The 22,842-nt window shown below is 50.8% G+C and overlaps 1 protein-coding gene across 3 annotated transcripts in view; it reads right to left on the reverse strand.

Moving 5' to 3' along the window:
* SLC39A11 (solute carrier family 39 member 11) overlaps window positions 1-22,842 on the reverse strand; it is a 78,576-nt gene that overhangs the window by 18,359 nt on the left and 37,375 nt on the right. For all 3 annotated transcript variants that reach the window (XM_030506465.1, XM_030506466.1, XM_030506467.1), the window contains exon 6: window positions 14,377-14,547. In XM_030506465.1, coding sequence (XP_030362325.1) covers window positions 14,377-14,547 — 171 coding nt within the window. The remainder of the gene's footprint in view (window positions 1-14,376; window positions 14,548-22,842) is intronic.

Raw genomic sequence — 22,842 nt, forward strand, 5'->3', positions numbered from 1 at the left:
GTTTTGGCAGCCTCAGGGGCATCAGCAAGGAGGGAAAGAACATTCGAAGAACAAAAGCAAACCTGTTTGTGGAGCTGCCTGGGTTTTACAGCCTCCAAAGGAGGCGATTACCCACTCCAGCTGCTGGCAGCCACGCGAGGGGCAGTGGGGACTATTCAGATGAGCATTCAAGCAGGTTGGAAATGTCACTGAGGGTGTTTACCTGTGCACTGGAGGATGAGGTCTGGGAAGAAGAGGACTGTGAGCGTGGTCTTCTGAATTTCCCGTTGCCTTGGAAACACACCATAAAAAGCAGCACTAACTCTGCTAATCACAGCATTTGCATCCTTGAGTCCAGGCGGAGCGTGGAGAACTGAAACGCTCAACAGCTCCTCAGAGCCTGGATCCACAGCTTGTGCCAAGGTGCGGGATGGAGACAGGGAAAACAACAGCAGCAATCCCCAAGTAGAGGGTTATGGGGTAAGGAGATTCCCAGTTATCCTTAAAATACCGGATGTTGGGGAATCTGGCCTTGAACACTGCCAGGGATGGGCCAGCCACAGCTTCTCTGGGCACCCTGTGCCAGCGCCTCAGCACCCTCACAGGGAAGAACTTGCCCAAAGAAGGCAGGCTGGATGGGGCTTGGAGCAACCTGGTCTAGTGGAAGGTGTCCTTGTGATTCAGTCTGTGATTCTATGATTCTGTGAGAGCAAAATTCAAAGGAGGAAAGTGCTTGTTTGTGCGAATCATAAAAATAGCTTTGACAGAGGGGAAAAACCACAACGATTTCCCCGCTGCAAAACAAGCCTCGTGGAATAAGAAACTCAGCAGCACAATTAATGAGAGTGCAAATCACAGATACATGGAAACAAATCATAGGAAATTAAAATCAACAGATGGTGTGTAGGGAACTGCTTGTTTGGAGAGGGAGAAGCAGCCAATGGTGGAAGCTGCAGCACAGTGGAGATGCTCCCCAGTACAGAGCAGAGAAGCAGGTGACACGGCAGCCCCTGACCATGGGCTTGTCCAGGTCCCCACTTCCCACCAGAGGACACAAGAGCTGGGGCAGGATGAGTACAGACATGAATTGGCCAATGGGCTGCTAACCCCAGAGCATCCAGTGGGAACTCACCACCAAGTATCTGGTGTCACACGTGGTCCACAAAGCAGGGACCCCAGCACACCCCATGGTCACCACTGACGCCCAGGAAGCCTCTAACTATATGTAGTAGATAGGTATGATGCACTCAGGCCACTGCTGTGATCTGTTTCAAGTATTTCTTTCAGAAAAGCCTGCCAAGATCACACAACCACCTCACTGCTTCAGCAACACGGGTTCAGCCTCTTGCAAAGAAGGTGTCAAACCTCCAATTGACCCTGTTTTGCAGGTAAGGAGGCAGATATAAAAAGCTTTACACGGAAGACAAGCAGAAAGAACTTGCTGCCAGTTTGCCCGTGCTCAAAGCTCACAGCCAGCTCAGCCTTCTGGTTGCAGCTCCTCTCCCAGGTATTGCGCACATCATCCTCAAATTATAAATAGCTTGAGTGGCTTCTTCAGGTAGGAAAAGACACAGAAAGGTTAATGTTTCTATGTCAACCACTTACGGATATGCTGCGCCGAAGGCTCTGCAAATGGATGACTAAGACATCAGGTCACTGACAAAGGGAATGGGAAAGCAGATCTTACCTGCTGAAGGCTCAGGCATCAGCTTGAAAAATAAATAGCTGGGTGTGATTTCTGGTTCTCAGCATCATTGTGAAGAGAGGCAGAGGAATACAGTCCCAGGCAACCCATATCAACTGAAGGATCTACCATGGGCCACCCCTCTGTGCAGGGCAAGGCAAAAGCCCTACAGCTTGGGATGGGAAAGAGGGTGGGAAGAAGCCATGCATGTCCCATAGGAAACCTTTCCATGTCAGACAGGGGTTTTCCCAGGATTTCAGTTGTCAGCCCCTCTTGCAAGCAGTGATAGGGCAGGAAGAGCCAGAGGCTCCATGCAGCTGAAGGACCCATGTGGCGACGGAACCAGGCTGGGGTGCTCACTCAGCATCCCTCTGCAGAGTTGCAGCAGAAGGAATATGACCAATCTCAGCCACTGCCAAGGAAATGAGTCCATTTAGCCTAAACAAAGGGATTTTGCCTCTCTTGGGCTTCCTTGGCTTTATAATTCGAGACACTCTATCCTGATAAGGCGTTACCAGGGATCAGACTAAGCTTATGCTAACTTAAGGATCAGCTACAAACCCCTCGGTCAGCAGAGCTCATTGCAAAGACATGTGTTCCCTCTGCTTGTTTTCTGAGGGAAAGAAAGAAAAAGCTTCAAAACCTCAAACTGAAAAGCAATAACCATGCTGGAGGGTCGCTACAGAGACTCCTGTTGCTAATACTCGAGAGCTGTGGGATGGGTTATGCTGACTGCTGATTGTGATGGCGAGGGCAGAAAGCATGATATCCATATGTGCCCTTACATACTACATTTGATATGCAGTCCTGATCTAAAGCAGTGAAAGAACCAGGTGAAATTAAGCAGTCTGTGATTTTTAAACCCCATTGAGGGCAGCATAAGCAGCCACGCAGGGATCCCAGCCCTCCACCTTGATCAGCAGCCAGGAAAACCCTCCTGCACATCCAGGGCGTGGGTTCATGGGTCTCCTCGAGATCCTGCCCTTGCCAGCTCTGTTTCTGGGCATGAAGTGAGCTTCCCAGCCACCACGGGAAGCCACTCGGGATCCTCAGGAGGCATGTTCACAACAGCAACTGAAAATAAAAGCCCTTGAAACTCCCCAGAAATCCAAAGCAGTAAATTGGAAGCATCGCTCACAGGGCCCTGATAAATTAGAGGCAAGCAAATTAACCTCAGTTATTATGTTACTCTCATATACCACAAAGAGCAAGAATACAGGCAGTGGATAAAGAGTATTATTGAATCCCAGCCTGGTTTATGTTGGAAGGGACCTTAAGATCATCCAGTTCCAACCCTCTGCCATGGGCAGGGACACCTTTCACTAGAGCAGGTTGCTCCAAGCCTCGTCCAACCTGGCCTTGAACACTTAAAACCCTACAGGAATGTTAAAAAAGAAGAATCCACAAAACAAAATTCCCTTTTCTCTCCAGATCAGTTTGTTAGCACGTAGGCAGGATTTCAGGAATAAAGCAATGAATTCGCAGCATCCCAGAGCTTGTGCTTTGTCCAGGATCACCGCTGTAACAGGGACTGTTCTGCGGGCAGTAATGCCCTCTGAGTCTCACCTCACATACAAATGTGGCAGCAGGATGCCACAGGCAGAGCTGACACTGCTCCTGTGGAACAGCATTAGAGATTAGGGGTTTTTTTCCCCCTTCTCTTGATGCACAAGAGGGTTAGAACAGCAGTGACAGGGGAACACGGACCTCCTCATTACCCATTAGTTTATCCCATGCCTCCTGCTCTCTGCAAGGATTCAGCAGCACAGCCCACCCATGGGGGTCTTTGCCTAAAGAATACCCCTGCAGGAAACTGCTCTGGGGATGCAGCAAAGCCCTCCCGGGCAGGCAGAGCAGGAGGAGGAGAATCCACAGGGACAATAAACCATGAATAACTCACAGATCCCACAGTCTGAGCAGAGGCAAAACCTTGGGAGGGAGGGCAAAGAGCAGCAGAAAAGCAGGTTTGTGAATAGCTTCTACCTAGAGCAGAAATCCCACAGCTCTGCCTGCCGGGACATGGGATTGCTGGGGCAGACAAGGCAAGCACAGCTCAGAAGAGGTTTGTGCCTGTAGGGCTTTGAAAGAAATAGAAAGAATTACGGATTTAACAGCAGTAAATGCCTTTGTGAGCAAAGGAAAGAGTCTTGTCTCACATACAACTGCTGAGAATTCCCTTTGCATGAGCTAACACACCCGATACAACACAGAACCACGGGTGCCAAGACAGACACGGCCCAAAAACACGCTCACGGGGTTCATGGCAAAAGCATCCTCTCATTAAACAATGCAAGCACTACCAGGCTCATAAAGAGCTGCCCAAGTCCTTCTCCTCTGGAATGCCAAAAGCTGGATGTACCTCAGTGTTTAACACCCCCTGACCCATGTTCCAGCAGCAAGGCTGGGACCCTGCATCCCTCACCAGCACCTCGAGCCTGGCAGCAGCATTCACAGAGCCAGGAATGACATGATCTCCTCCAGCGAGGGGTTCTGAAGCTAATTCTCCTGGGTCAGCAAATGAACACGCTTCCTTTAGGAAGGTACTACGGATGCCAACGTGTCATCAATTATTCATCCTGCTCTTTGAAGAACTGTTAAGCTCCTAGTGGGAAATTAATCTTGCTATAATGAGGTTTGTATTTCTAGGGGAGTTTAAACTTGTCCCTGTTGCCACTATTCAAACTCATTTTCCCCCAAGACTGAATTCCAGCTCCCTCCAGGTAACATCATTTTGCCATTACTGCACAAGTAAGTGCAGAGATTATCAGATTTCAGCAATTTCCATGTTTCTAGAGGTTAAAGTCATTTTAGAAAGACCTTTTTTTGCTATTTTAACTAAACCAAGTCTTAAGGCAGTGGAAACACAAACCCCACCACAGCTCCAGGGGCAGCCTTCCTTGGCCGTCATCCATATACACACATAGAGCAGTACATCCCATCAGCTCCAGTCCTGGGAAGCAGCTTTTCCCCCAAACCCCAGCTGCTCCCACAGGCAGCCCTGGCACAAGACCAGAGGTCCTGGCATGGTGTGAGAGCTTTTACTCTTGACCTGCCGCTCTCCACATCATGTTTCTCTTCCACATCCATAACCACAGGCTCTTCCAAGTGAAAGCACCCAGATCTCAGCGCGACTTCCCCATAAGAAGCTGCCTGGCTGGATTTCCACCTCCCTGCCCAGTGCAGGAGGTCCAGGACATCATTTACCTCCTGCTTCAGCCCAGGAAGCTCCTTGGGATGCCAGAAGCACCCTCCCCACTTCCCAGAACTTCCAGCAAAAAGCACTAGTGCAAGAGCATGGTGATGGCAACTCCTCCAAAACCCCACTTCCCCAGCTCCTCTATTTCCTCAGAGCAGGAAGAACAAAGATGCCTTTTACAGACCCATCAGCACATGTAAGGTTTTTCATCTCCATGCTAGAAGCTGCTGCTGTACACGCACCTTCTGGTTCCACGCTGATGGCACCCATCACAGCTGCCACCCTACTTCATGGAAACAAAACATGCCGCGGTTTATGGTAACAGATTGCTGCTCACTGGAGCTTGGCTTCAGTTCAGCTCCCCCGGGTGGGATGCAGGCTTGTGTTGTTGTCCCAGAGCTGAACACAGGACTGCAGGGGGGTCTCACCAGCATGGAGTGGTCCTTGTCCTCTAAACGTGCACGTGAAGAAGATCCAAGGAGCAGCAGTGATTGTGGTGTGAGCAGAGAAGTCCCTTGAGCGTTAGATTGTGATGAATTATCATTAAGCAGTGGCAGTGCTTGACCTCACGAGAGCCCTTCACCACGTGTACGAGCTGCCCAGAGATTGCATTGCCAGCAGGAGCTGTGGCAAAGCCACATTGGCCAAGCGGTATTTCCACTTGTTTGATGCAGAAGCAGCAGCGAAGGAGGCCAGATCAATCCTAATTATTACCCAAAATCCTTTCACCAGAACACAAAGAGAAAATTTAAATTATTAATTTCCATTGTACAGCAGCATGTATTATTATTTGTGGTATGAATTATTCACTCGTTCCCTCTCCTCCCCTGGGTTCCTGATGAACAAGAGCTTTTGTTTGAGGAGCGTATGTTGGGATGGGGAAGTGGCCGAGCCCCTTCTCCCTGCAGATCCACAGCGCTCACATCCTGACCCTGCCAATAGACAGTGACAGGACAGAGAGAACAAAACCCAAGGCACCAGCTGGATTGATCTGCTCAGACAAAGCAGTCCTGAGCAATCATTATTCTCACCACTACTTACAGCCACGGGCAGATGCAGGCAGTGAACAGGCAGAGCTGTGAAGCCCCATTGATCCCAACCCTCCGAAATGCTGCTGTGGAAAAAGGCATGGGAGAAATGAACCAGTTTTGGTGCTTTCCTACACTGTAACATCCTAGAAGGAGCAAAGGAAGGTGTGAGCATGGCTGTGCACATCATGCAGAGCTGCCTGCTCCGGCACAGCTGGTACCAAGGGATGCCCTCTGATGCCTAACTTGAGTAATCCCATATTTAGGGGGGAAATAAAGGTGTGTTGGGCAAAATCCAATAAAGGTTTGTGCGGATGGCAGCAGTAGGAAAGCACAGCAAAGCCAGGCAGCTGAAAAACAGTGAGAAATTGCCTTTTTGGGTAGGGAATTAGAGTCAAGCCACCGCAGACCTGCTTCAGCATCACACGTCAGTTCAGCTCCTCTCTCCTGCTCCAGGAACAGGTCTATAAACCCCTCGGGAATCTACCCATTAGAGGCATTAATTAATAAAGCACCAATTCAGCAGTGGTTGAGGCCCGTGATGTGCACACACGAAGCTGACAGAAGGTGAAACACCTCAAAGCCTCCAATGTGCCCAGACAGCTCAACCGCACCGCTTGGATTTTGAGATATAAAATTAATGGTGCAGCTCAGCCTCCAAGCTTTCCAGGGATTCACAGATGGGTCCCATCAAGGTTGTGCAAGAGGTGATGACAAACAGCAGATGATGACAGGGTCCATGTGGCCATCGCCTGGAAAAGCAAACAGCTGAAATGCCCAGCTCACCCGCGCTTAACAGCAGGATGGACACAAAGGAAGGCAAACCATATTGCTGTGTGCGATGCCATGGAGTTAAAATGCCACTAAAAGGGGATTTTAAGCCCCCAATGGGCTACCAAATGCCTTACTCTGGGGGGGCACAAGGCAATTTCATAGGAGCTTTGTCTGAAAACAGCCTCCAGAATTGGGTGTTTGCACTGGTGCAACCAGAGAGCTGAAGGGGTTTGTTTGGCATTGAAATGAGGGCACCAAAGAGCCCAAATTGCTCAGAGCAAACCTTTTATGATATGACAAGTCACAAGGAGACTCTGGGCAACTCATGGCAACAGATACAGGGAGAAACCAGCCCAAGAGAAGCCTTGCTCAGGGATTTGTGTCCCTTAAACAAGGTGGAATTTGGGTAGCACAAGGCAATTCCCCTAACGCCACCTCCTGGTTCATCCTGCAGGAGCCAGACAACCTCCATCCAGTCCTGTTCCACTTTTCTCCCCCTTCCTCCAAAGCACGACGACATGGAATAAATAATTTCAATCCATCAAGCTGCAGCAGCTAAACAGGAGCTGATGGGGCAGCACACGGCCACTGCTCACACCAGGGGTACCTGGTTTAAAGAATTAGAGTAACCTCCCAGCATCCCAAAGCTCCTTCACCACAAGAATGCTCTGGAAGAAGAAAACTCCCCCATATTAACAAACCAGAACGACCCTAAAAGCAGGGACCGACCCATGCTGGAAACAGGCTCTTCCCGACCCCACACAACCCGAATCCATCACAAGTATTTAATGTTTCATTTCCAGCACAAAATGATTTCTCAGGCTACTGCTCACCGACGTCTGATGCAACAGACCTGCAAGATCTGGTGGGGATGAGAAAGAAGAGCAGCCTCCACATGCATATTTCAGCAGACTTTCATTCCAGCTGGTGAAAATACTGTATTTAATTGGCTTTTGTCACCTCTGTGGCTGTTACCACTTATAAAACAAGCGATCCCCAACTCAAAACGATGCCTCAGAGATAAATGAACATTATCAGCTCCCCGCTGGCTTTGCAGGTGTCTGGGCACATATTAGTTTTTGAAATACGAGCTGCTGTCAGTGGGGTATCACAGACCCCGCAGCTCTCATCCCCCTGCCCATGCTTCCCCCGCTTCAACACTGCCAGCGTGATGGGCTGCAGAGGAAAACTTCCCACCGTGCCCACATAATACATGGAATTACATTTACATCAGGCTGTTATCCACACACAAGGCACCCCAAAGCATCTGTCTGCTCAGGAGGAGCAAGGGGAAGTCCCAAAGGAGCTGAGCTGGTGGCCATAGAGCTGAAAGCAGCCCAGAGCCCAGGGTCAGGGCACTTCCCATTGATGTACACCTCGACTCTATGTGTATTGGCATTTTGCACACCAGGTAATGATCCTGCTTTAGGGACACCACCATCCCCAGCAGTGTCACAGCCCTTGGACGCACAGAGGGCATGGAAACAGCAATGCACGGCATGCACAGGTACCCAGGAGATCCCTGTTGTGCCCATGGGAGGATTTCTCCTTAGCTTCCACCTTCACAGGATGAGGTTTTTGCCGGTGGCATCTTCCCTTGGGTGGCTGAGAGCATCACCCGCGGCTGAGGCTGCTGCCTGCATCCCTCTCCCGGCAGCATCACCCGGCTGCCTCCCCACACTTCCCACCCCTCAGCACAGAAGCTTTAACAACTTTGAACAAATCATTTCAATCCATTGAGGTGCTTAATAGATGAAAATGTCAAAATATGTGCTGATACCGCACCGATTAATGGGAGGCTTAATGAAAGGTTAAAGCCACCTTTCCCAGAGCGCGTGCGGCTGCGCTGCTCCTGATCCCACATGAGTCACCGCTGTGTGAAACCCCCTGGTAAGCGCTGAGCCCCCAGCTCTGCCTTCATGGGCTGCATCTGAGCTGACCTTTCTTCTCTGTCGCTTCGCGGGGCCATCACAGCACGGCACCACCGCAAACAACGGCCGCTCGATCCCTGACGCATCCGTGCCCAAGGGTCCCTCTGGAAATCGAACCGGAGATGTGTTGGGCAGCAGCCTCACAAAGCCATAGCCCAGCCTGGTTCTTCTCCCCACAGCAGAAAGTGCTGTGAAAAATTCATGACTGCTCAAACACGCATCTTTGCATCCTCCCGAGCTGTGAGCACAGGCTGAGCTGGTCCCTCTGCTCCCCGCAACCCTCTGCAGTGCTTGAACTCCATCAAATCACTGCACACACAGACACCTTCCCTCATCTACTTCTTCCTTTTCACCTTCTTGTCTCAAACACAATCTGCAGAGAAATCATCTCCTTTTCTTACTAAAAATAACACCTAGGAGAAACCAAAGGTGCTCAAGAGTGCCCAATAGCCATCACAAGCAAAGCAACCCGCGGAAGGGATGGTGGAAGGAGGTCTGCTGTAATTTCAGAGAGAGGCATCACACAGATTAATCAGTGCAGCTAAATAGCTCCTCTTCTCACACTCTGCCGAGCCCCAGTGGGTGCCAAATGCTTATTAAAGTCAACAGTTGTAAAATAGTCTCATCTCAGTTTCAACAGATCAATAAAAAAACCCCCATCATTCAAAGTGAATGTTACCAGCCTTTAATGGGGCTCTGAGAATATTCATAAAAATAATCACTTTGCTTTATAATTGAGATGCGATATCACACTCGTAGCCGCAGCTATCTCTCGGGAGGCTGAGTGCATGGGAGCGCCTGGCCCAGGAGAATTAATTCAATCAGTTTTTGCTAATGACAAAGGAACCAGCCTGGAAATCACCCCCTCCCAAGGAACACCAATCTGACAGCACAGTATGCAACTGCTGTGCTGCTCCAGCCATCCTCAAACCTCTCTCTGCATCCCCTCCTCCTCAGCATCCTCAAATTCACCATCATCTGAGGAGCAGCTCCACCAAAGAAGACACCAGCTTAGATTTGGGTCTGATGGACAAGCTCTGTCTGAAGCTGGTTTAAGGTTTAAAGAGCTGCAGCCTCCAGCACCCCATTTTGCACCCACTGGCAGAGCACGTCAAACCTGGACCCAACCACTGCAGGGATGGGAGATGTCAAACCACCCCATGGTTCAATGTACAAACCTCGCCATGAAGCTCCCTCCTCATCAGTGGGAAGATATCCTTTTGTTTTGGACACATCTCCACCAGCTGACAACCAAGCAGCACATTGCACTCCTACATCATGCCCCCACAGCCCTCGACACAGGGAGCTGGTTTTGACAGGCCAGCCAAGGAGAGATGGATGGGACTAAATCACTGTCCACCACTGGAGAGGTCCACAGCAGGGGACATGGCCAAGGGGTGACAATGCTGGTGTCCCCACCAGCTTCCTCCACCTGTGGCTGGCTGGATCCCCATCAATGGTGAGCAGTGATGGAGCTCAGAGATGCAGCTCCCATTTCCAGTGCCAGCTGCCTGCACGAAAACACCCATCAGCCAACAACCAGAACCAAAACCTGCTGTCTGCTCCTTTCCCCCAGACAGTCAAAAAGCTGGAGACACATAAACGGACATTAAAACTGGGTAAAGCAGTAAGAAGCCATAAAGAAAAGCAGCATCCAGGCAGCCCCCATCCCCAGGCAGGCAGATCACCCGCCTGGGGCCATCCCCAGCCCAACCCCAGGGTGCAGAGGGCAGCAGGCAGGTCTCACGCTATCCAGGCTAAAAGGGCACTCAACTGAACCATTCTCCTTCCCAGGCAAAGCTGCAAACAAGCGTGTTTCAAATCAATGTGACATATACCATCCTTTGGTGCAGACTTCCCTTCTACCCCCGTTTCCTCGGGATAAAACAAAGCGGAGGCAGCACTTGCTGCCAGGCTCTGCACCTTCCTTAGGGATGGAGAAGTGCCGCAGAGCGGCTGCAGGGACGCGCAGGACGTGCTGAAGTCAATCATCAACACAAGGAACTGCCACCGTTAAGTAAAGGACTTGGTCGTGCCTCGATGATGGGGGACAGAAGCAGGGTGCCAGCACTGTAAACCCTGCACCCTCTCCTCTGAACTGGGCTATATCTTTCCCCACAGCACTGGCCAGAATGTGACCTATCGGTTTTAGGGCTAAATCTCTTCAAAGAAGAAGGAGGGTCCCCAAAACACTGCAACATGTCAAAGCACAGTGCCAGTATCAAACCCCAATGCAGCCGGGTGCCTCTTGCTGCCATCTCCAAGCATAGTCCCAAAGGGAATGAACTTAGATGCTGTCATCTGGGGATGCAGGGACCTTCCCCCCGATCCAGCACAGCTTCCCAGGACACTCATTCATCCTTCCCATAGATGTCACCATCTATAAGTTTCTCCACTTACATTTTTTCCCTCCTGCTCACAGCAATACCCCACCATCCCTCCCTCCTCTCCAGCACCTTTGACACCAAGAGTGAATTTGTTCTGTATTTAGCTCACACACTCTGTTCTGCTCCTTGCTTTGTTCTTTCTTATTAAAAGAAAATAGATTCCAGCTTGTTTCTGGCAATGGGAACTGGAGATAAAGCCTCAGGTGGAGGCACTTGAGGTTTGGGGGTGAGAGGGGATGCCGGTGCTCTGTGCATGCTGCAGCACCACTGACATGTCCCATTTACTCCCCCCCAGACACCTCCACTGAATGGTGACACTTGAGGCAGAAACACTGCAGAAATTGAAGCAGGGAGCAAACACAGGGCGATAGGACTGAATACAGAAAAGCAAGATGTATTCTTGCAGGAAGCAAAGGGCTGGAACAAAGGGGATGGCTCCAGCTCTACATGCAGCTCCTGGGGATGGCTTTATGGCACGTGCCAGGGTCTGGGGCTGCCCTGCTCTGCCCACCACGTCGCAAAGAGACAGAAGAATCCAGGTTTCCCTGGCAACATTAGAGTGGCTGGAAGCATCACCTTGTACCTGTGACAACCGGGATCAGCCCCACTGCCTCCCTGGAAGCAAGCACAGAAGGGGGTGGCACCAGTGGGGAGGCTCCTCGGGGTGACCAGGGATGGAGCACTGAGGTCCCCAGGGAAGCACAGACCCCACAACACCCCTGTGAGCACCATGATGCCAGAGAGAGCCACAGGGCATGAGGACTGTAGCAGTACATGGCCTTGGTCCTGTCCTCCATCTCACCTAGAGCACTGCAAGCACTCAGGGCTCCTGCAGCATCTCCTTACCAGAGGAACCCCCAACCTCACACAGCCTGGAGACCAGGCTGGGCTCAGAGCAAAAGAGCCCTCCACAATAGCTCCCCATGGAGCCAGCAGTGCCCCCAGGAGCTTCATCCCACCGGGCCCTCCTCCTCCCTTCCAAACAAGCACAAAGAGAAAGGCGGTTCTACTCGCACCTCTCTAATTGTTATTTGTGATATACCAGTAACATTTTAATTAATCTGAAGTCTTCAGCATAACAACCACCCAAGGTACAAAGATAAAACAGAATCAACAGGGCTTGATTAAATACATAATTAATGTTTCGCTAAACCCGGCATATATGAATATTAATTACCAGCAATAGTCTGTGGTTTGGCATCTCCTGACATCATCAATTTATTCTTTACATTGCCATTACCGGCCTTGGAACAAATTAACCAACCTTTGGCTTGCCAGCAGAGCCCACTAAATACAACTGAATGCAAGAGGCTTGTCTGTACATTCCGCTATCTCACCCGCACATTAACTGCCTTCCAGCAGGTTTGCCTGAAGCCACAGATAGATGCATTGACAAGGCTGAAGCATGGTCATCCCAAAGTGGGGCTCAATGTAAAGAAAACTGTTGTCTGCTGGCAATAGACAAGGGAGCCCAATCCCCACCAGTGAGAGAGAACAGGGATGGACACAGCCCTAGCAAGGGTTTTAGAATCACAGAATCCCAGGCTCCTTTGGGTTGAAGGGACCTTAAAGCTCATCCAGTTCCAACCCCCTGCCACGGGCAGGGACACCTTCCACTAGAGCAGGTTGCTCCAAGCCCCTGTGTCCAACCTGGCCTTGAACACTGCCAGGGATGGGGCAGCCACAGCTTCTCTGGGCACCCTGTGCCAGTGCCTCAGCACCCTCACAGGGAACAGCTTCTGCCTCAGAGCTCATCTCAGTCTCCCCTCTGGCGGGTTAAAGCCATTCCCCTTGGCCTGTCCCTGCAGGCCCTTGTCCAAAGTTTTAACCACCAGACAGAGGGACTTCAGGCAGAGATTGGGCTCAGATGTGACACACCACAGGTTTCAAAGGAGCAAGACCACCTCCTGCCCATCACAGCCCCTGGGCAGACCTGAGATCCAGCGAGGTGAGCGCAGACAGGAGCAGCCACCCAAAGGCTGCATCCTCCTTGCTGCGGCAACCAGAGCATCCCACGGAGCATCCCCAGCTTCCCAGCACCTCCCCAGCACAGGCGCTGCCGCCCCACGTGCTCCCTGAGGTGTCATTACGCTGCAGGAGCCTGCGCTAATTACAGTGTCAGCCTCGTGCTGCAGGGCTGCTAATTGAGGTAGAGCATTACAGTGTTTCCAAACCCGGAGCCACAGGCAGGGGCCGCAGCAGATCCGAGCAGTGCTGCTGGCACTCTGCTGGGAAAGCAGAAGGACTTTAGGGAAAGCCAAACTGAACCATGTTCTGCTGCTCACCGAGAGGCTGGACCAGCATCTGCTTCATGCAAGACACACCTTAATGAGCAGGGCAGCCACATGCTCCTGCTTTAATCACAATCTGAATTATTTATTAGGGTGAAATCAGTGCTGGCATCCCGTGACCTGCGGGCAGGGCTCTGGGGAACACGATGGCAGATGCAGCCTCACGTCCAACCTCTGTGATGCAAAAACCTCTGGATGACTTGGGGCAAAGCCCCACTAAAAGGAGAACGTTGGCACAGGGCTTTGCCGTGGGTGAGTGGCCCTACAGAGCACAAACAGCCACTGTCAGCCACCCAGCCCCACAACAGCACTAGGGGCTGCTGGAAGGGCACACATTAGGTGGAAAAGAGCAGGAGGAGGAATGTAGGACAGGGTTTGGCAGGGACAGACACCCCCATGGTGACCCAGAGACCCTGCTGGGCTGAGCCCAGACCTGCAGGCCACAGTCATGCACCTCTCTGGTTATTAAGCTTTAATATTGTGACCTTTAAGATGCAAGAGAGAATTTCTGAGCCTCTGTAACTGTCCAAGGGCAGCTTTGTGCTCTTGGAGAAGCAACAAAACGTTAGACCAGCATCTCTGCAGCAGCCAGGGCCATGTTCCCATTAACCTATTGCTACAAGTGACACTTGGTTCACTCCTCTACAGAACTTCCTTTTTTTGTTTGCTGAATGACAGGAACCCCCAGACAACAGCCCAAGGCACTGAGATGCACACACCGCCTGGCTCCTCACCCCGGCTCCCTGACACTCTGAAGGATGAAACCCAATTACTGCTCACTTAGTGCAAAACCTTCGCCTTTTTTTGTGCGTGCCCACGACATGCTGACAATAGCAAGTGAGGCTGCAGATGTCCAAGATCCCTCCCAATCCCCCTCTCCATAAGGGGTTTGGCTGCCAAGACCTTACACAGTTCAGCCCTACCAAAAGAGCAAGATCTGACATGACAGATCTCACCACAAGGCACCCGGGCACCCATTTGGGGAATGCCATCTGTGAGCAGCAAGAAACAGAAGAAGGGAGAGAAGGTGGCAGCAGCCGTGTGTGATCCTCCCGGGATGGGGCTGCCCGTGAGCAGGGATGGATGGACAGATAGACAGGACTTACCTGGGATGTTGTGGATGGTGATAGCGAGGATCATGAGCATAATCCGCCTCCAGCTGCTGCTGCCGGGTGCAGGGGCCCCGTCCCTGGCCACGGGGAATGCCGGGGGGGTGTCCGGCAGGGTGGGCCCTGCACCCTTCCTCCTCTGGTAGGGCTCCCCATTCTCACCTTTGTCTGCAGGGACAGAAAGACAGACGGGTCAGACAAGAGGGTGACAGACAGAGCTGGGCACCTCGCGCCTCCCCTCCCAGAGGGAAAGAGCAGGGAGAAGGACTAACACTGCCCAGAGCAGGGCTGAAGGTGTGTGTGTTGCCCCCTTCATTTCAGGATAGAGGTTTCCCTCCATGGAAATTGCAGAGCCCACAGGCCAGGGAGACCCTAAGTCAAAGCACAAGTTCATCTTCTGCCTCCTCTTCCTCCTCCGGGGACCCGCACAGCTCCCCAGCATCGCCTGCACCTGCAAGGTCCCAATGTGGTGGGGACAAGCACTGGGGGTGGTGGCTGATGAGGATGATGAGCCGCAGGGACCCATGGTCAGCCCATTGCCCTTCCTAGCCCCAAACCTTGCAGTTCTGCAGTACCATTGCCATCACAGGTACAGGAAAACCCCATAACACTTCATTTTGATCCCACCCCATTCACAAAACAAGTACATTGAACTGTATTTAGTGACTATTTGTTCCGCTACCAAAAGATTTGCCACTGCCATTTGCTAAGACATCACCGGGTAACTCCAGGGTCTCTCCCAGACCTCTGCTCCCAGCAGGACCATTACCATCAGCTCTATTTCACCTAGTTATCTAAAACCATGCCACTAAAAACTCAGCCCCAATTTGGGCTGTGAACAAGCACCAGGAAGCACCATAATAAAGCCCACGCACACCGAGACCTTCAGCATGAAAAGGTGAAGGGATGCCAAGAAACAAGGAGCACAAATTCCTCCACCTCACACAGCTATGGCTTAGTATTAAAGATTTGACATTTAGACAATATAATTCTCTCCCCCTGGGTTTATAGAATTCTCTCTCCTGCCCCTTGACCCACGCTTTCCATCTTTTTGTTCACAGACACAGTGTAAGAAGCCATCTGAAGCTGTTTTGATGGAATTCCAATTGCTTCCCCTGCTATTTGGAGGCACGATGGTGCCTGGCCATCACATCACACAACGCACAGCATGTGTTTCAGCACCAATTAAGAACCTTGGGATAAGAGGACTCATGACACAGGAGGTCACCTTGGGAAAGCAATACTGCATCTGGCCATCTGCAACACAAACACGGACACTTAAAGGCATCCCAAAACGGTGCTCAGCAACACAGAAAAACACAACAATTTAATATCTTTTGGTAGCAAAAAAACAGGTCAAAGAGTAAAACTCCACTTTACAGCAGTGGGAGCAGGCACCTCCTGCCACCTACCATGCACAGAAGCATCCCTGGATGGTGTCACCAGGGCTGCAAACCACAACACTTGTGCTTTCCCCTACAGGGCCACCGCAGAGCAAGATGCTGCGCTGCTAAATATTGTCATTAGCCATATGGAGCCAGCCACTTTGTCCCCAAATCCCAGCCCAGTCAATAACACACAGTCACATTCGATAGCAGAGCTTTCCTCCAGCCCATGGGGCTGAAGATAAATACGTTTTTAAGCAACAGCAAGGACAATTAGACCCAGCGGAGCAGCTTGTCCAATTCACTGCAGGAACGCTGGCGTGGCTTGGCTGGCAAAGGGGCAGCCAAGGCTAAAGCCACTTACAGATGACATCCCCTCCTCCTGCCAGACCACTGGGTTACTTTAATTGCTTGGCACACATCTCCTGGTCCCACAAACAGCATTATCCTCAGCTGATGCTGACCCACAGGGCTGCACCCAGTGCTGCCAGCAGCCCCGTCACCGCAGGGTGATGTGAGGATGCAGAAAGGTGCAGGAATCCCCCTCTGCCATTAAGGACTTCCCAGGGAGGAGGAAAAATACCATGCAAACCATTTTGAGAAGAGCACTTACATTCAAGCAACAAAACACCAGCACTTCTCCCTCTATAGAGAGCAACAAGTGCTCAATAAAAGCATGAGTGACTGCAACACAGTGACAGCGTAAACTCTTGAGGCGGTTTTTGTGAGGTAAAAAAGCAGGATGGATGCTGGAAGTGGAGGTTTGGTGGTTCTGGGGAAGTTCTGCAGTCTGCAGACTCTGGGTATGTGCTGGGGGAATGCAGGGAATGCACAGTGTGATATCAGTGATTTGGTTTTTCTTTAAATCATGCCAAAAAAGCTGCTGCTGACAGTGCAGCAGCACCTCCACCATGCTCTCATCGCTCACAGCACCAGCAGCGAACAGTGGTACTGACACCAGGCAGGGTGCTCCATCACTGTTTAATTCTCACCAACCTCACAGTGAAGAATTTCTTCCTAATATCTAATCTAAATTCACTCTCTGTCTGTTTAAAGCCATTCCCCCTTGTCTTGTCACTACTCGTAAAAAGGAAACCCGGATGTCTCACTTGTATCCCCATTGTTTCGGCAGAATGAGCCAAAAAACCCAACCCCTCCCAAGCTGCTTTTCGCTTGGCACTTAACAGAACTGATCAACCAAATGTCAGCAGCGTTTCCAAAAACCTGACTTTCTGGCTCTGAACAAAACAACTCTGCCTCGACATCTGCTCTGCTCGCAGAGACGTTCATTTGTCCCACTCCTATGATGCTCCCATCTCCCTTTCGGCTATTTCTCATGCCCCATTCCCAGGGGATCATGGGGATTGTGGCAGGGAGGGGACCGCTGTGGTGGCACGATGCTTGCTGACCCCTCAGGACACAAATGGAGCCTTCAGGAATGGGAGAGCTGCTCCAGCTCCAGCCCGACCTGGCTGTCCAAACCACTCACGATGCACTCATGCACGTTAACTCCCAGTGCTTTGAGCTGATGGTTTATTGGGCTCTTCATTGCCTCCTTCCAGCTGTACTTTCTCCTCATTTCCCTTGTCCCTAGGTTTGATGGGTTCACCCTAGGAACCTCCAGCCCCCAGGACTCCTGCAGCAAGGCACAGAAAGGCTTTTGCTGGTATTTAACCATCAAAGCGAAGCCTTTCCAGCTCCTTCTTCCAGGTTTAGACCTCAGCTCCCCAACTCCTATCCATAGGTGAATTTTGACTGCGAAAAAGCACGCTTTGCTGAATGCCTGGCCACCAGCATTAGTGGATAGCCCCAGAGAGGAGCTCCAAGCACCACGAAGGGACCCAGCTGCACGTCAGGGCCACCCATGCCTGCAGAAACCAATACCTGAGAGCATTAGACAGGAACATCCACACTCTCCACCATGCATCCCACCCGGCTCAGAGGCATCCTCTGTGAAGGAGCACAGTAAGGGATGCAATGGCCAACGTTCATCTTGTGTCTGTAACTGGGGAAGCTTCAGCTTTCCCCATTCTGATGAAAATTACCCCGTTCTCCCCATCATCAAATTACCAGAAAAGATCCATTTCATGGCTCTCATGAACAAAAGCTAATGCTCAGACCAGCTCCGTTGCTTAACACAAGCCTGCCACCCACTAAGGTATCATCCAGCCCCAACACACACCTACCACTTCTATGAGATCCCTTTTTGTTAATTACTACCTTATTTTACTTACAAGTAGTCTGCTTCCTACTCCTGGCAAAACTTTGATGAACATTAGACATTTTGCAAGCAGATCTGAAGCACCTCCAAGGACAGTGGTGACAAAGGACGGGGGAATGCCACGTTGCTCTGCAAATGTGGGAAAACTGTGGGAAATAAAGAGAATAGATGCAGCTTTTACCAGGGAAGTGCTGTGGGTGGTGTGCCTGGACAATCTGAACACAAAATTGCCTCTCCTACAGATTATCAGCGCATTAACAGAGGATAAAGGCAGCAAGACCAAACCCAGGGAGACAAATGCAGAATCATTTTCCCAGTAGTGTCACATCTAACAGTGAGACTACAAACTGCACACGGGTCAAGCGATGGGGTTTACTACCAATTGGTGTTGGAAACGATTTAAAAACGAGGAAAAAAAGGATAATTACAGTGGAGGGATGATACCGGCACAGCGTCGGACACGGCACGGGAGGGGATGCGTGTGGCTGTCACACAAAGCACAGCACCCAGAGTGTTCCCAGCCTGAAATGCTGCATCTCACACAGGCTAAAGAGAACAAAACAATAATTACAGCAAAACACAGACTTGGCTGGAAGTCAGGAAAGCCTCAATAGCAAATTGGAGTAGTGATAAGAGGAGAACAAGGGAGGGGGCTTTTAAAGAATAGCTGACACAATCAGACAAGGGTGCTCGCGAGAATGTTGCCAAGACAATTATGTGGCAAATAATTATCTGCACCACATACATTATTTTAAGTCTTGTTCACAGAAAGTCCTCCATACATTCTACTCAATTTATCATTATTGGATTTCTTAGTAAAGCTGCAGGGCAAAGATTCTGCCAAAAGTTTAATTACATGTGTGCAGCCTGCTGCATTTTTCATATCCTCTGCAGCCAGCACTGGAAAAAGATAAATGGCTTTGAATACGGCTTAAACTGCTGGTGAAATATAAAAACCAACTGGCTTCTTATCAGCATGTGAAATGGCTTTTTATTTCTGATTATTTCTTAATGAAAACTGTTTGCATTAGCCGTGAGCTCAGCTTTACTGCGCTCACAAGCGGTACACAAACAGACGAATATGCTATTTACCCTGGGCTCAAAAAAACCCCTCATTACTGCACTACTTCAGCTCCCAAATTCAAACCAAAGCCTATGGAGCTCTCTAGCTTTTCACATCTGCTTTAGAGCCCTTCTCCTCCTCTCCAATTAGGCCTGGCTTTAGCCCTGCCTCTCTTCCTACAGCTCTCAAATGCTTGAAATTAAATGTGCTCAACCAGGCTGCCGAGTGGGGCTGGGGCTGTTCAAATCCCTGTTGGAAAAGCATGTGAGAAGCCCGAGCAACCCCTTTTAGGTGGCCTAAGAGCCATTTTAGGCTCGACTTCACTCCAAACCTCCCCCTCCAGTCCAGTCCCATGGCACCGGGGAGCATCAGCATGCCAGGGGAGCTGGTACCCCGCAGCGGATGCACACTCTCCTGGGCAGCATCCCAGCGTCTCCTTCTTTCCCCATTCCGGAGCAAACACACTCATGGCAATCTGGAGCCTCCCTTGGCTTAAGATGCTGGAAAAATCAAGCTCCAAAAATCCTTCTCCATCTTTTCCCCATCAACTTTCCCATCAAATTCTTGCAACGAGACTCGCCTCGCCGACAAGAGACCTGGAGCTTCCAGCGAGGAGGGACCTTTGGGCTCTCACAGCAACACAAGTTCTGTGCTACAGGTTCTGGGGTTCGTTCCTTCCTTCAGCTTAAACTGGCAAAGGATGAATTAGCACCCTCATTTGTAAAACTTTGCCAGCTCCCATCTCTGAAGTGTGGGAGAAGGGAGGGAGAGATGGATGCACAATACACTTATTAAAATCTATGATGAACTGCTGCTTGCCAGCTATTTGTAAAATTGTTTGGTGTTGATGCACATGGGAACAAGGCAAAGGAAGAAAAGCATTAAATACTCTTATTTCAAAAGCCTCCACTCAGCAATGTCTCTCTCTCTCATCTGTTCCCATGATATCCATTATAACTGCACCCACAGGGAACAGCAGAGCCCTGGGATGGAGCAGGGGAGCAGCAGCCACACGCGAGGCCAGCGGCCGGCCCGGCTCCAGCAAAGCTGCTGCCAAATTCCTCTCGGCTCCTCAGGCCCCCACACCACTCACCACACTCCTCACTGCCAGCACCTGCTTGTATGCAGCTGGAAATGTGTGTTATGCATTAGAGCTGCTCGAGTAAGAGCTGAGCAAGCCAGGTCTGAGCCTTCATCTGGGGATGGGGTAGGGAAGAAGGAACAATTTGCTAAAGAAAACAATAACTCAAGTCATTGCCATCCCATCCCGAGGTACAGAAAATAACTGCACGTTAAATTCTCCCCCCTCGTGGCTGAGATAGATAAATCAAAATTACTCAGAAAATGTCTAAGATTCCCAAAGGCTCGATAGTCAATCCAAGCCCTTGACAGAAAGGCTCTCCTCCACTGCAAGCGTGATGCTATTAACATCTTCACTCTGCAAACCCAAGCCCATTCCCTGCTCCGCTCATCTCCATAAACCCTGGATGCTCCATTAACTCTAAGCAGATGTAACAAATGCTTCGTGGCAGTTGGGCTTCATCTCTATCAGCACACAGGTCCCAGCAGCACTTCGGGTCTGCAAATTCCATCCTGGACCCCACCTCTTGTTGCAACACCACAGGCATCGCTGCTCACTCGGTGCCATCAGCCACAACCAGGCAGGGACCTTGACAGGGGGGCAGAGGGAGGACCACCCCAGTAATGAGCATCCCTCCTTCATCTGAAGGCTGCAGTAGGGCAGACAGCCCCACTCCCCAGCACACCCCTCCACACACCATCCCCTTCTCCCCAACCTCTCATTTTCCATCATTTTTTGACCATGAGGAAGCCCCAGAAGAGAAACTGCATCAAAATCAACAGCCCTCAGGAAGTGGAGCCAGACACATGCACACTCCCAGCAGCAAGCATGCACTGCAATGCAGTACAGCAACACCTCTGCCTTCTGAGGACACTACCATTATTTTTCTTCATCTCTTTCATTCTTCAAAGGCTTGTTTCAAGGATTACTGGCACCATTTGGGTCTGAAGCCATCAGTCCAACCACCTCCCCAGCACTAAGTGCCCATCCCATAGCACAGACAAGCAATTGAAGTTATTCCTCGCACACACAGCGAGAGATGGAAGCTCATCATAGAATGGTTTGTGTTGGAAGGGACCTTAAAGCTCATACAGTTCCAACCCCTTGCCATGGGCAGGGACACCTTCCACTAGAGCAGGTTGCTCCAAGCCCCATCCAACCTGGCCTCGTCCTAAACTCGTCCACATCCTTGTTTTCCTTGCCCTCCTTTTGCCACTGTGGCAGGAATTCCAGGGAACACAGAAGAGCCTCGATGCTAAAGAGCAGATGGGTGTCAGCGAGCATCTGCTCCCTGCTGCCACGCAGGCACGCTGCTCTTACTCAGCACCTCCATAAGAGGTTTAATTACTGTAGGTAATTAAGCACAACACCTCTGGTGGGATAACTGCTTCCCCTCCACAGACAGGTACAGGGAGAGGCAGCGAGTGCTGCAGGCTCCGAGCCAGGCAGAGGGAAGCAGGCGGCAATCCCAGGTCGCACACATCAGCTCTGATCAGCGCTGACAGCTCGGAGCACATCGGAGCTGGAAATAAAACCACCAAGGGAAAAGGTTCTTTTTTTAAGGAATGAGTCCCCAAAGCGGGGAAAATCCAGCTCCTGGAATGCCTGTGCACACAGAACAAAGCTGTTGAAAAAGGAGCTCCTTGGACTTGCCCAACTATGGTCAAAATAAGGATTTACTTTTAAAAATAGCAATTTATTTACTGCTAGAAGAGCACGTACTGGCCAGGCTCTGGGTGTGCAAGCACAGCCCAGCACCATCGATCCCACGCCTGGGTGCTGGTGGCAGGGATGGGAGCAGGACACGCGTGCCACCCATTTGCACGCTATGGTGACTGCAGCCCCAGCCTGCTGGCATGATCTCACCCCTCCAGCCCCCCATATATAACAAATTCATTTTCCAACGTTTCTGGCAGATAAAAGAGGTCCCTGCATCTGCTCAGGCTTTCAGCAGGGAAGATAAATAGAGTGTCATGACTCACTGTCTATTAGGCGCCTTCATTTATCCGAGCGTGCACAGGAGCTTTCATAAAAGGTTGTTTAATTCAGCATGACTGACTACCACTTGCTCTCAGACACACAATTATTGCTGGGATCTGTCTCAAGTTTGGAGCCAGGAGGACGCTGGAGCGCACCAGCCTGACCCGTGGGTCCCCCCTCTGCCCCAAAGAGAGCATCAGCTACAGAGTGAGGGGAGCCTGATGCCCAAAGCCCAGCTCAAACATCACACCAGTAACAACCCAGCCTGAAAAGAGACCCAGCACATCTTCAGCAGTCCCCCACTGCTCCCTTGGGGCTCAGGGTACCTCCTTGTGAAACTCCCAGCAATTGCTCCAGAGCATCCTTGCTGGTCCTGCATCTCCTGTCTTCCTTCCCAGCCTCCCTGCACTCTGCCAGCACCACCTTTGTCCCCCTAAACCTTGATCCTAATGCATGAACTTCTCCACTAATCCAGTGATCCATCATTGAGTCTCACATGAAATCACTGTTCCAGCCCACTGCGTGCCATCATCTATCCACAGCAGCCCAAGAAGCCATGTAATTCCTGGCACTTCCCAGGAAATTTCCCTGGGAAAGCTCTCATCATTCCACAGAGCTGCCAGCGTGCATTTGGGTGCACTTTTATATGGGAAAATGAATCCTTAACACAGCTCTTCATTCCTAGGGAAAAGTGCTGAAGGAATGCAATGAAGGAACAGCACAGGCTGTCCAA

This window comes from Strigops habroptila, chromosome 14, assembly GCF_004027225.2.
Source record: "Strigops habroptila isolate Jane chromosome 14, bStrHab1.2.pri, whole genome shotgun sequence".
NCBI classification, from domain to species: domain Eukaryota; kingdom Metazoa; phylum Chordata; class Aves; order Psittaciformes; family Psittacidae; genus Strigops; species Strigops habroptila.